The sequence below is a fragment of the Eulemur rufifrons genome, unplaced genomic scaffold (assembly GCF_041146395.1).
Source record: "Eulemur rufifrons isolate Redbay unplaced genomic scaffold, OSU_ERuf_1 scaffold_220, whole genome shotgun sequence".
In the NCBI taxonomy this organism is placed as follows: Eukaryota; Metazoa; Chordata; class Mammalia; order Primates; family Lemuridae; genus Eulemur; species Eulemur rufifrons.
In genome coordinates, this window is record NW_027183002.1 from 173,029 (window position 1) to 186,199 (window position 13,171).

The 13,171-nt window shown below is 46.5% G+C and overlaps 1 gene segment (V, D, J or C); it reads left to right on the forward strand.

Moving 5' to 3' along the window:
- The first annotated feature begins 2,089 nt into the window (after positions 1–2,089).
- Positions 2,090–12,537, forward strand: LOC138379913 (immunoglobulin heavy variable 3-23-like). The segment is given in 3 exon segments: positions 2,090–2,135; positions 2,240–2,550; positions 12,415–12,537. Coding segments are annotated over 3 exon segments (480 nt in total).
- Positions 12,538–13,171: the final 634 nt, after the last annotated feature.

The following is a 13,171-nucleotide window of genomic DNA, read 5'->3' on the forward strand; positions in this document are numbered from 1 at the left end:
CTTCTCCATATAACCATCTCCTCTTGGGGACTTCTCTGAGTTCCCGACCCTGTGCTTCCCTCTGCAGTCTCAGATACATTTGTGGTAGTGACAGAAAATATTCTCACCTGCTCAAAAGGCAGACAGTGGCCTCCAGGCACTTTCTCCTGTCCCCAAATGTACATTCATTATGATCACTTTGGAATAAGTCTGTAAATGGATAAAAGACTTTCTCTTGGACAACACAATGCAGCACAGCACGCAGAGGCCGGCAAGCAGGACACAGAGCCTGTGGGACATCAGGGGCAGACGGCTCCTCCCCCAGCTGGAGACCCCAGAGGGACTCATTTCCCAGCTCAGGAGCAGGTGTGGAGGGAAACTGAGGATACCTTTCAGACCCTGGGGTTTCCTGTCTCTGCCTCTCTCTCTTCTTCCTCAAGAGTCCAGGGTTTTCTCCTTGTAATGCCCAGGTCTCGTTCATCTGAAATGGGATGACTCAGAACCTGAATTCAATGCCAAATTTAAGCCTTAATTTTTTTTATACTTTTCTGCTCTCCATAAACTTTCAGTACAATATTTGGAGTATGCAATCAGCCACCCGCCATCCACACCCTTGTGCCATGAAAGGGTTTTGTGTTTCCTACGCTGTGTTGGTCATTCAGGAGCAAACGCTTCTCTGCAGAGATGATTCTGTGTGTGCCGGGGGTTTGCTTGGCCCCTGGAAAATTTAAACTGCAATCCCTTTAGCAAGTCCAGCTTCCCGCGATCCAGTGCCTATGTCCAGTGTAGTCTTGTCCCAGCCCACATGCCGCCTGCTGGGCTGTGCCTAATAAGCTAATGCTCTGGTCCTGTTTCTCCCTGCAAGTCCTGGTCTCTCTGCAGATTTCAGGTTTGTTCTTGGTGAAATAACTTCTGCTATTTGAAATATTAAATAAAATTTTCTACTCTACAGCTTCCGCAGTCATGCTTTATAGATGACGATGATGTTGCTATTATTGTGGCTGATGTAAGAAGAAGAGCTTTTTCTCAGCTGTCTGCTTCTCCCAGGTGAGGATAAGCTTTATCCTTAATGCCAAGAAATTAGAAATGATCAAACTATTAACCAGTAGTTTAATAAATAAGAATTTTGTGCAAATGATGCATCAGGACACTACATCAACAGCAATGGCTGTGTCATGCTCACTGCAGCGTGGCCGCGTCCACAGTGTGTGCTGTGAGTACAATAGGCAAAAAGCACCTGCTACGTGATTCCACTGTTACAAATTCTAGAGAGTGAAAACTCAAGTAACATAAACTATGTCAGCAGGTGCCTGGGTAAAGGGAGGGAGAGGGAAGGAGAAAGAAGGAGGAATTTTAGAAGGAGAAGTGTCAACATTGAGGGAAATCGATTTCCTCCATATCGCAGACAGGGGACGGTGTGTCAGCATCTTTCACTTGTTCACTTCAACTGTGTTAAGGCCACTGAGTACCAACTATGCCTCATTAAAGTTAATATGAACAATTAATAGATGATTTGGTAGAGAAGGAGCGATGGACAAATAGATAATAAGGGAGATTTTAGGTTCAGTTATCTGCATTAATCCTGTGTGCCAGGCTTTCTATATATTATTCAGAAAAAAAAAGCAGAGAGGCAAGAAACTGGCTTTATCTTGTTATGATAGAATTGGGGTTCTAGAATCCACCCTAGGCATGTCCAGGTTTGGTCTGCAGTGGGTTCCAAGGACGGGATCATGGCCCAGACACAGAGATTCCCAGATATGTGTTTCTGGACATATCACACAACTTCCATATGTGTCTAGGCTTACGTTTACATCTGTAAAATACACGGAAACTTCACACCCACAGCACATGGTTTCTATGTGTCTGTAAGTTAAATAAGTGAACATGAGCAATTGATCACTGTACAGTCACCGAATTTTTTTCTGGTCTTGCCGTCCCTCAGCTGCCCCACCCAGGGCTTGCTATATAGCAGGGGACATGCAAATAGGGCCCTCCCTCTGCTGATGAAAACCAGCCCAGCCCTCACCCTGCAGCTCTGGGACAGGAGCCCCAGCCCCGGCATTCCCAGGAGTCCCCATTCAGTGATCAGGACTGAACACAGACACTCACCATGGAGTCTGGGCTCAGCTGGGTTTTCCTTGTTGCTCTGTTACAAGGTAATTCATGGAGAACTGGAGATATTGGGTGTGTGAGTGGATGTGAGTCAGAGAAACAGGGATGTGTGTGGCAGTTTCTGACCAGGCTGTGTCTGTGTTTGCAGGTGTCCAGTGTGAGGTGCAGCTGGTGGAGTCTGGGGGAGGCTTGGCCCAGCCTGGGGGGTCCCTGAGACTCTCCTGTGCAGCCTCCGGATTCACCTTCAGCAACTATGGGATGAACTGGGTCCGCCAGGCTCCAGGGAAGGGGCTGGAGTGGGTCTCAGCCATTAGTTACGATGGTCGTAGCACATACTACGCAGACGCCGTGAAGGGCCGATTCACCATCTCCAGAGACAACAGCAAGAACACGCTGTCTCTGCAAATGAACAGTCTGAGAGCCGAGGACACAGCCCTGTACTACTGTGCCAGTGACACAGTGAGGGGACATCAGTGTGAGCCCAGACACAAACCTCCTGCGGGGGTGCGCATCAGCCACCAGGGGGCGCGCGGGACACAACGAGCAGAGTCAAGACAAGGGACAATGATTGTTTCCTGTCAGAGTTTGGGGCCTCTTCTTTAGAAATTTCAACCAGGGACCTGTGTTCTTTCCTGGCTCTGCGCTCGTCACTGTAGTGTCTGAATTAGAAGCGTCTTGTTGTACTAAATGAACACACTCTCACCTGCACACACGGCAGAATGTCACTCACGTGGGCAGAAATGACCCTGCTGTTACCACAGGGGTCAGAGTCCTAGGAAGGAAGCCCAGGGGAACCTGCTGAGCATTTTCCAACCAGACTCCGCTCACAGACCTCAGTGGGACTCCCTGAGTGGGACAGTCTTTGGGATTCAGGTTGGGACATGTAGGGACCTGGGACAGGGTCAGTGTCTCATAAAACCTAACACTGTCAAGTTGTTCTCTCCTCATTTAAAACTGTACATTTCAGATGCAGAAATGATTTAGTTCAATTTTTTATTGGAAGTCTGTTTTGTTTCTCCCTTGGTTCTATTTTCACATCTTCCTCTTTTCCTTTGTCCCACACAAAATGGAGGGTGTGGTCTCTGTGTCTAAATCCTGGGGCTGAAACCATTTACCTGGAGCTCAGGTGTGGCTCTGGCTGTGGCTCCTGAGGCACCTGGGAGAGATTGATGGGACTGTGTCACCCACCATTGCTGGGACCCTCCTGCTGTCACCTGGGCATGGACTCACATTGGAAATGCAAGCAGCCATTAGTAGCTGCGAGAACAAGATTGATTGGTCAAAGTGGGATGTGTCCACTGAGACTCTCACAGAGTCACCTTCAACACCTGTGGCATTGGAGAGACCTGCAGATGGAAACCTCAGTGTGCTGAGCAGTCTGGGTGACATCCAGGTCCTTGTGAGTGGTGTCCTTTGGCTCCACATGATCACACCCCACCCTGCAGTCCAGTCCCTGCTGTGTGTTGTGCCTGTCCGAGATGGCCCTTTATCCAAGAGCCTCCTCATGCTCCCCCCTCTGCTCCTCCTGACTGCCCTCTCCTATGTTCTCCTCCTTCCTGTGGAGAGCAAAATCATTCCCTGTTTTTATTGTCATACCCATCACTATCAAGGAAAAAGAAGTGTCGTGTATTGAACAAGGATTTGTGTCTAAACCACATGGGATTCACAAAAGATTTCTCCTATACATTAGTCTTGATCATGGGAGATATTTGTGGAAAATGATACACAACATCCATCTTATGAAGAAATTTCCATTCTGAGTTAGTTCCATGTGTACCTTTAGACACAGATGTGTCCTCATTGCAAGTAGGAAACAGCTAACTATGTGACAGGCTTTGCCACCTTGTACAGTCCCTGCCTATGAAATAGCTACAGGGTCAGACAGGAAGGTGCTAACACCACAGGGCACATCAGGGAGTGTGGAGGAAGGGACAGGCCCACCAGGACAGGTGTGACTACTGCTCCTTTAGAGTAACTTTGTTGATTTTTGTTGTTTATAGCATTTTAATTCAAAATTCCTACAACACTAAAACACACTTGATTTATGTAAAGCCCAAGAGAGCTGCAAAGCTCAGGAGTTGGTGAGCACATGTCATGGTGCAGGACGCGGTGGGTGCCCCTGAGGTGGCCACAGGTGAAGGGTCACTCAGCATGAGGGTGAGGAATATGGACATTATGGCAAAGAAGGCAGGTGTCCTCCTGGGGAAGACAGGAAGTGGAGACTCTGTTGGCTGAGTCTGCAAGGGCTTGGGCAGGGGCACCAGGGTCTGTCCTAGAGAAGTGGCATCAGATGAAAGGACCTGATGTTGAGCGATTCTGGAACAAAGTGAGGAGCACAGAAATCAGCTGAGGGGGCTCCCGTGAGGGCTTGAAAGAGGTTGCTTTATGAATGCGACATCATGACATGTCGATCAGAGGAGCAGAGAGCCACACTGTGGAGCAGCCACCACCCCAGACCTGTTAGATGCGATCATGTGTGTGCAGAAGCAGCACAGCTGACACACAGCAGGAACGGATGGCGTGGATGGGCGTGGCCGCACGTGTGTATCGTGGGAACGTGTGATCCGTGCAGGGACAACTCAAGTCAGCGCGGAATCCTCTCTTCACAATATCGCAGCTTTGAATGTTCATATCTAGAGTTAGCAACATGCTTATTTTCTTAGTTTACTTGCTAAAGGCAACGTTATATGTTTCAAATAATTCCTGATTATTTCATATTTCCTGATATTTATAGGGTCTTTTTTTCAATAAATTCTCTAATCTGTGGCTGGGAGCCTGTTAAAATATGCCCCTATCAGAGCATAGCAACCAAATCTACAAGAGAAAAATGTTTCCCAGTTGCTGATTGCCAGGAGTCAGTGATTTCAGTAAGATGCGTGTGGTGACAGCCTGTGGAGCCACAAGATCACATTTGCAGTCTCCTACCGTGAGATGCTTCATTCTCTCCCAGTGAAACACAGCAAGTGGGGACGGCCACAGCAGACACAGTTGGGATAATCTCCTCTGTTCTAAACTGCTCTTGCATCATGGGTTTCTCCTTTGAAGAGTTTATTTTAACTCACATCAGCCTGTATTTACTATTTTAAGGAGATGATACATGGGGTCCTGTTTTGTCATACCTACGAGTAAGTCATAATGAAATGATTTAATTTTAACTCACCACTCAGTGGGCTAGAGCATCCAAGCCCTCAGTAGAATATTTTGGAACAATGTGTGCTATCACCGTGGTGATTTAGGCAAGGAAATCCTTACAGTGTTTAGGATGAGGTGTTCCTCCTTGTCCGTATTATATATGGCAAAAACCATAATGGTATAGGGAGACTTTGTCAAAACTTTTTATGGGATTTCTAGCTTCAATAATAATCTGTGCTTCAGTATTAAGGATATGCAATATTGTCAAGGAGTGAATTTCTGCTCTAAGATACTTACAGCTTTTGTTGAAGAGGACAAAAAGCCAGACAACACCCTGTTTTCTTTACCATATATTATTTTAGTATATTTTGGATTTCTAATTGGGTCACTCACAGACTGCTCTCTGTTCTATTGCACAGTATAACTAGAGTTAATAAAGTTAATAATAATGTAGATTTCAAAATAGCTGAAACATAGAATTTTAAATATTCTCACTATAATGAAATAACAAATATTTGCGGTGATGGACATGCTAATTATGCTGATTTGATCATTCCACAATGTATACAAGTATTGACATCCTGTTGCCTCTCTTCAATATATATAATTATTGTCAATCAAAAATAAATAAAATTTTGGCCGGGCGCGGTGGCTCATGCCTGTAATCCTAGCACTCTGGGAGGCCGAGGCGGGTGGATCGCTCAAGGTCAGGAGTTCAAGACCAGCCTGAGCAAGAGCGAGACCCCGTCTCTACCAAAAATAGAAAGAAATTATATGGACAACTAAAAATATATATATATATATATATATATATATAAATTAGCCGGGCATGGTGGCGCATGCCTGTAGTCCCAGCCACTCGGGAGGCTGAGGCAGGAGGATCGCTTGAGTCCAGGAGTTTGAGGTTGCTGTGAGCTAGGCTGACGCCACGGCACTCACTCTAGCCTGGGCAACAAAGTGAGACTCTGTCTCAAAAAAAAAATAAATAAATAAAAAATAAATAAAATTTTACCCAAGTGCCCAACAATACATGAGTGGATTAATAAAATATGGCATCTGTATACCATGGAGTTCTACTCAGCCACAGAATGCAATGGTGATCTAGCACCTCTTGTATTATCCTGGATAGAGCTGGAGCCCATTCTACTAAGTGAGGTATCACAAGAATGGAGAAACAAGCACCACATGTGCTCCCCATCAAATCTGTGCTGACTGATCAACAGTACAGTGTTCACATGGTAGTAATACTCAATGGGTGCCCGACAGGTGGAGATGTGGGCGGTGAACTTACAACTAATGCATGTTGAGCCCACTGTGTGGGGGGAGGGCACTCCTACAGTCCTGTCTTGGGGGGGGTCAAAGTCATTATATGTAACCAAAAAATTTGTACCCCATAATATTGTGAAATGAAAAAGAAACGATAAAAATGATAAATATTTTGGATGAGGAATATTATAATTTTCTTAATTTGATCAATATGCAAGGTATGCATATATCAAAACACATGTTAAATATATGCATTGTTTTTCAATGAAAATAAAATAAAATGTTTAAATGTAATGGTACAAAAAAAAACCACCCAGGTATATTTCCTTTTATGCAAATTGTATAATTTTCTTTATTTTTTATTTAATTTTTCACGTATCTTTTTTTATTTCATAAAAATCTTTAGGCTACATAAATTGCCTTCCTCCCACCCGAGTCAGAGCTTCAAGCCTGTCCATCCTCCAGATCCCAAAGGCAATCACAACAACAACAAAAATAAGTAAATGGGACCTGATCAAATTAAAGAGCTTCTGCACAGCAAGGACGCTATCAGGAGAGCAAACTTACAGCCTACAGAATGGGAGGAAAGATTCGCATGCCACACATTTTATATTCTTTAAGCCTTTTCTTCCGTGTCTATACGCAGATCATATGCACACTGGTCCTTGCTGTGAAAATGTACAGACCTCTCTAGAAGCTCCATGTGATCTCTCATGGCTTCTGGGCACCTTCAATGTTCAGTGACAGAAAGGATGCTGTGAATATTTCAGTTCTTCTTCTTTTCTTTTTTTTTTTTTATTTCAGGATACTATGATGGTAGAAATGTTTTGGCTACATTTTATGTCTTTGCCTCACCCAAGCGAGGATTAGCATCATGGCCTTGCCATATACAACGCTCATCTTGTCCATGAGTTGTGAGTTTACCCCCCTCACCCCCTAATTGCTGGAAAATATTACTACCATGTGAGCACCATAGTGTTGATCAGTTAGTGCCAATTTCATGGCGAGTACATGTGGAGGCTGTTCCTCTGATCTTGTGATACCTCCCTGTGGATAATGGGCTCAAGCTGAATCCAGGAAAATAGAAGAGGTGCTAGGGTTCTTATAATTGAGTAATATTCCCCTGTATACATATACCAAATTTGAACGATGCCCTTATGAATTGACGGACACTTGGGTTGTTTCCACATCCTTGCAATACTGAATTCCGCTGCCATAAACATTCGGGTGCAGATGTCTTTATTATAGAATGTCTTTTGCTCTTTTGGGTAGATGCCTAATAGTGCTATTGGTGGATCTAATGGTATTTCCATTTTTAGCTCTTTGAGGTATCTGCAAATTCTTTTCCACAGAGGTTGCATCCATTTGCAGTCCCACCAGTGGTATAAAAGTTCTGCAAGTCCTGGTCTCTCTGCAGATTTCAGGTTTGTTCTTAGTCATATAACTTCCATTACCTGAAATATTAAATAAAATGTGCTAATGTGTGGCTCATGCAGGTGTGTTGATGTGAATGATGATGATGTTGCTGTTACTGTTGTTGATGTAAAAAGAAGAAGAGCTGTTTTCTCAGCTGCCTCCTTCTCCCAGGTGAAGAGAAGCTTTATCCATAATAGCAAGGAATTGGAAAGAATGCCAACATTAACGAGTAGCTTAAAAACCAAGTGTTTTTTGCAAATGATGCATCAGGACACTACATCATTGACAGCAATGGCTGTGTCGTGCTCACTGCAGCGTGGCCGCGTCCACAGTGTGTGCTGTGAGTAAAATAGGCAAAAAGCACCTGCTACGTGATTCCACTGTTACAAATTCTAGAGAGTGAAAACTGAAGTAACATAAACTATGTTAGCAGGTTCCTGGGTAAAGGGAGGGAGAGGGAAGGAGAAAGAAGGAGGAATTTTAGAAGGAGAAGTGTCAACATTGAGGGAAATCGATTTCCTCCATATCGCAGACAGGGGACGGTGTGTCAGCATCTTTCACTTGTTCACTTCAGCTGTGTTAACGCCACTGCATATCAACTATTCCTCATTAAAGTTAATATGAACAATTAATAGATGATTTGGTAGAGAAGGAGCAATGGACAAATAGATAATAAGGGAGATTTTAGGTTCAGTTATCTGCATTAATCCTGTGTGCCAGGCTTTCTATATGTTTTTCAGGAAAAAAAAAAGCAGAGAGGCAAGAAACTGGCTTTATCTTGTTATTAAAGAATTGGGGTTCTAGAATCCACCCTAGGCATGTCCAGGTTTGGCCGGCAGTGGGTTCAAAGGACGAGATCATGGCCCAGACACCGACATTCCCAGATATGTGTTTCTGCACATATCACACAACTTCCGTATGTGTCTAGGCTTACTTTTACATCTGTAAAATACATGGAAACTTCACACCTACAGCACATGGTTTCTATGTTTCTGGAACTTAAATAAATGAACACGAGCTATCAATCACAGTCCAGTCACCCAGTTTTGTTCTGGTCTTGCCCTCCCTCAGGTGTTCCACCCAAGGCTTGCTATATAGCAGGGGACATGCAAATAGGGCCCTCCCTCTGCTGATGAAAACCAGCCCAGCCCTCACCCTGCAGCTCTGGGTCAGGAGCCCCAGCCCCGGCATTCCCAGGTGTCCCCATTCGGTGATCAGGACTGAACACAGACACTCACCATGGAGTCTGGGCTGTGCTGGGTTTTCCTTGTGGCTCTGTTACAAGGTAATTCATGGAGAACTGGAGATATTGGGTGTGTGAGGGGATGTGAGTGAGAGAAACAGGGGTGTGTGTGGCAGTTTCTGACCAGGCTGTGTCTGTGTTTGCAGGTGTCCAGTGTGAGGTGCAGCTGGTGGAGTCTGGGGGAGGCTTGGTCCAGCCTGGGGGGTCCTGAGACTCTCCTGTGCAGCCTCCGGATTCACCTTCAGTGACTACTACATGAACTGGGTCCGCCAGGCTCCAGGGAAGGGGCTGGAGTGGGTCTCAACCATTAGTAATGGTGGTGGTAGTACATACTACGCAGACGCCGTGAAGGGCCGGTTCACCATCTCCAGAGACAACAGCAAGAACACGCTGTCTCTGCAAATGAACAGTCTGAGAGCCCAGGACACGGCCCTGTACTACTGTACCAGTGACACAGTGAGGAGACATCAGTGTGAGCCCAGACACAAACCTCCTGCGGGGGCAGCGCGGGGCCACCAGGGGGCGCCCAAGACACAGGAGCAGAGTCAGCCCAGGGCAGGTGCAGGTGGAGGGTAAGGGCTGGTTTCCTCTCAGGGTTGTGTCTTCCTCTCCAGAAAACGGTTTCCTCTGGGGATCTTCTCTGAATTCACGGTTCTGTGTTTCCCTCTGCACTCTCTGAGTTAGATATGTTTGTGGTAAGGAGAGAAAATATTGTCACCTGCACAAAAGGCAGAGAGTGTGTTCCAGTCACTTTCTCCTGTCCCCAAATTGACATTAATTATCAACACTTCTGAAGAAATCCAAAAATACATAAAATATTCTGTCTTGGACAACACAATGCAGCACAGCACACAGAGCTGAACGTTCCTTCTAGCCGGCAAGCAGCATAAAGTGCCTATTGGACGTCAGGGGCAGATGGAGTCAGCATCCTAAGCAAGAGAAGGAAGACCTAGCTCCTCGGTCGCATGTCATGAGTTGAAGGTTGTCACTCTCCAAGATCATCAGCTTATCCTGAAGGTCGTGGTTCCACTGTGGCCTTCAAAATACCAGAAGCTTCACAGGTTTTATAAAAATCCTCACTTTGGCGTCCTCCACTGCAGTGGCCAGCAAGTGCTCGGAGCTCTGAATTGATGCTGTTAACTTTCTTGGCATTATATTTCTATAAACATGTTATTAATATATGTTCTAAATTGTAAAATATGGATATATCTTCATATATATAATCAGTAATACTTATGGTTATCAGTACATTGTTGTATGCCATAAAATTAACCAACTTTGTCAACTGTCTCTCTGCCCGTGGCTATTCTAAGAGTTTTGTCATCCATAGACAATCCGTGGCCCTGATGGGCAAATTTCATTTACCTTCCCCACCATGAGCCCGCACTGGGACCCAAATGAGGAACGCGGTAAGGAGGCTCTCGATCGGTATCACAGACTCTGCTACGAGGCATACGGACAGCGGCTAAAAGGCCAACTAATCTGTCCAAGGTAAGCGAGACCACAGGGGCCTAACGAGCCCCCAGCGGTGTTCCTGGAATGCCTTTTTGAAGCTTACCGCCTGAATACTCCCATAGACCCAGAGGCAACAGAAAATGACGTACCATTAATATTGCCTTTGCCACTCACTCGGCCCCAGAGAGTAGGAGAAAGCTGCAGAGATTAGAAGGATTTAAAGAAAAATTGCTGTCTGAGTTAATAAAAATTGCTCAGAAGATTTATTTATTTATTTATTTATTTTTATTTTTTTTTGAGACAGAGTCTCACTCTGTTGCCCAGGCTAGAGTGAGTGCCGTGGCGTCAGCCTAGCTCACAGCAACCTCAAACTCCTGTGCTCAAGCGATCCTCCTGTCTCAGCCTCCCGAGTAGCTGGGACTACAGGCATGCGCCACCATGCCCGGCTAATTTTTTCTATATATATTTTTAGCTGTCCATATAATTTCTTTCTATTTTTAGTAGAGGTGGGGTCTTGCTCTTGCTCAGGCTGGTCTCGAACTCCTGAGCTCAAACGATCCGCCCACTTCGGCCTCCCAGAGTGCCAGGGTTACAGGCGTGAGCCACCGCGCCCGGCCTGCTCAGAAGATTTATAACAACAGAAAACATCCTGGGACTGTGCAGTCTAAAAGGATGGTCAAAATTCCTGTATCCGCTATAGTGAAACAAGAAAGATATAAAACTGAAAAAGGCAAGAGGCCCAAAAGACCAGAGGGGGATGCTAGGAGGAGGAAGACCAGCCTAAGCCATGACCAGTGTGCCTACTGCAAAAAGCATGGGCACTGGAAAAACGAATGTCGTCACTGAAAGCAGGAGGTGGCTAAGCCTGTGCCGGTCCTCATGGAGGACACAGACTGACGGGGCCGGGACTCCATTCTGATAAGCCCCCAGGAGCCCAAGGTAACTCTGAATGTGGGGGACAAACCTATAGAGTTTCTGATAAACACCAGTTCCACCAAGGATCAAGCCCCTTATAAAAGGGCTACTGAGGACCTGCTAACAGAATTAGCTCAGTTGGGCTACCGTGTTCTGGCTAAAAAGGCTCAGCTTTATAGCCAGACAGCAACCTACCTAGGATACCAACTAAAGAAAGGCAAACAGACCCTCCCCACCTGTAGAATTAAAGCTGTCCTGAAGATCCCACAGCCCCAAACTAAGAGACAATTATGAGAGTTCCTGGGGGCAGTGGGGTACTGCAGACTCTGGGTCCCCGAGTTTGCTAAGATAATAAACCCCGGTATGCCGGCATAGGGGGAAAGAGAGATGCTCTGGTCTGGACTGAAAACGAGGCTAAAGCCTTCAAGAGCCTCAAACCGGCACTTGTGAGTGCCGCTGCGCTGGCCTTGCCCGGTCTGACCGAGCCTTTCCAGTTATATGTTGCTGAAACCGAGGGATGGCTAAAGGGGTCCTAACTCAAAAACTAGCGCCCTGGAACAGACCGGGTGCACACCTGTCTAAAAGGCTGGAGCCTGTAGCATCTGGCTGGCCAGGCTGCTTGTGGGCCATTGCTGCGACTGCCGTCTTGGCAAATGAAGCCTCCAAGCTCATTTTGGGGCAAGACTCATATATAATTATGCCCCACACTCAGTGGAGGCTCTACTAAAAAGCCCCCCTGAGAGGTGGCTTTCAAACTCCCGCATAACCCAAGATCAGGTGCTGTTGCTACACCCCCCAGAATCCGGTTCCCAAAGACAGCCTCCCTCAGCCCTGCCACCCTGCTTCCGGAAGATGAGCCGTCGGAGCCACTCCATGACTGTCTCAAAACTCTCCAGTCTGTCACCAACCTGAGAGCTGGCCTCACTGACCGCCCGTGGCCGGACCCCAATGAAGAATTATACACAGATGGGAGAGCTACGTCTCAGAAGGAGCCAGGTGTGCAGGGGCGGCTGTCGTGACTGCAGGCCGGGTTACCCGGGCACAGGCTCTCGGACAGGGAACCTCAGCCCAGAAGGCTGAACTCATAGCCCTGACCCAGCCCCCAGGACGGGGCAGAGCCTTTGCAACGGCACAGGTACGTGGGACACTTCACCAAAAGTGCAGACTGACTCCCCGGTGGCGATAGACAGTGCTTTCAGCGACGTGACAGCAAGAAAAGTCACACAAAAACCAGTGGGGACTCTCCTAACTCTCCCTGTTCTGCCAGAACGGCTCCTGGCAAACTCCGCAAACTGCACCAAAGAGAAAGTTAAATTAAGCAAAGCCCTGAAGACTAAAACTGATTCAGGAGGTTGGAAAATCCTCCCGGACAGTAGAGTCTTAGTCCCTAAACACCTAGGACGAGAGCTAATCAAGGAAATGCATCAGAACGCCCGCCTTGGCAGCACCAAGTTGACCAAACTTCTCCAGAGGGACTACTGCACTCCCCGGCCACCTCAGATGGCCCAGCAGGTAACAACGAGATGTCTCACCTGCGCACAAGTCAATTCAGATAAAAGGACTAATTCCCACCCCCCCTTTTGGACCAGGTTAAGGTGACAACCCCGGGGGAACAGTGAAAAGTGGACTTTACAAAAGTGAAACTAGACAAAT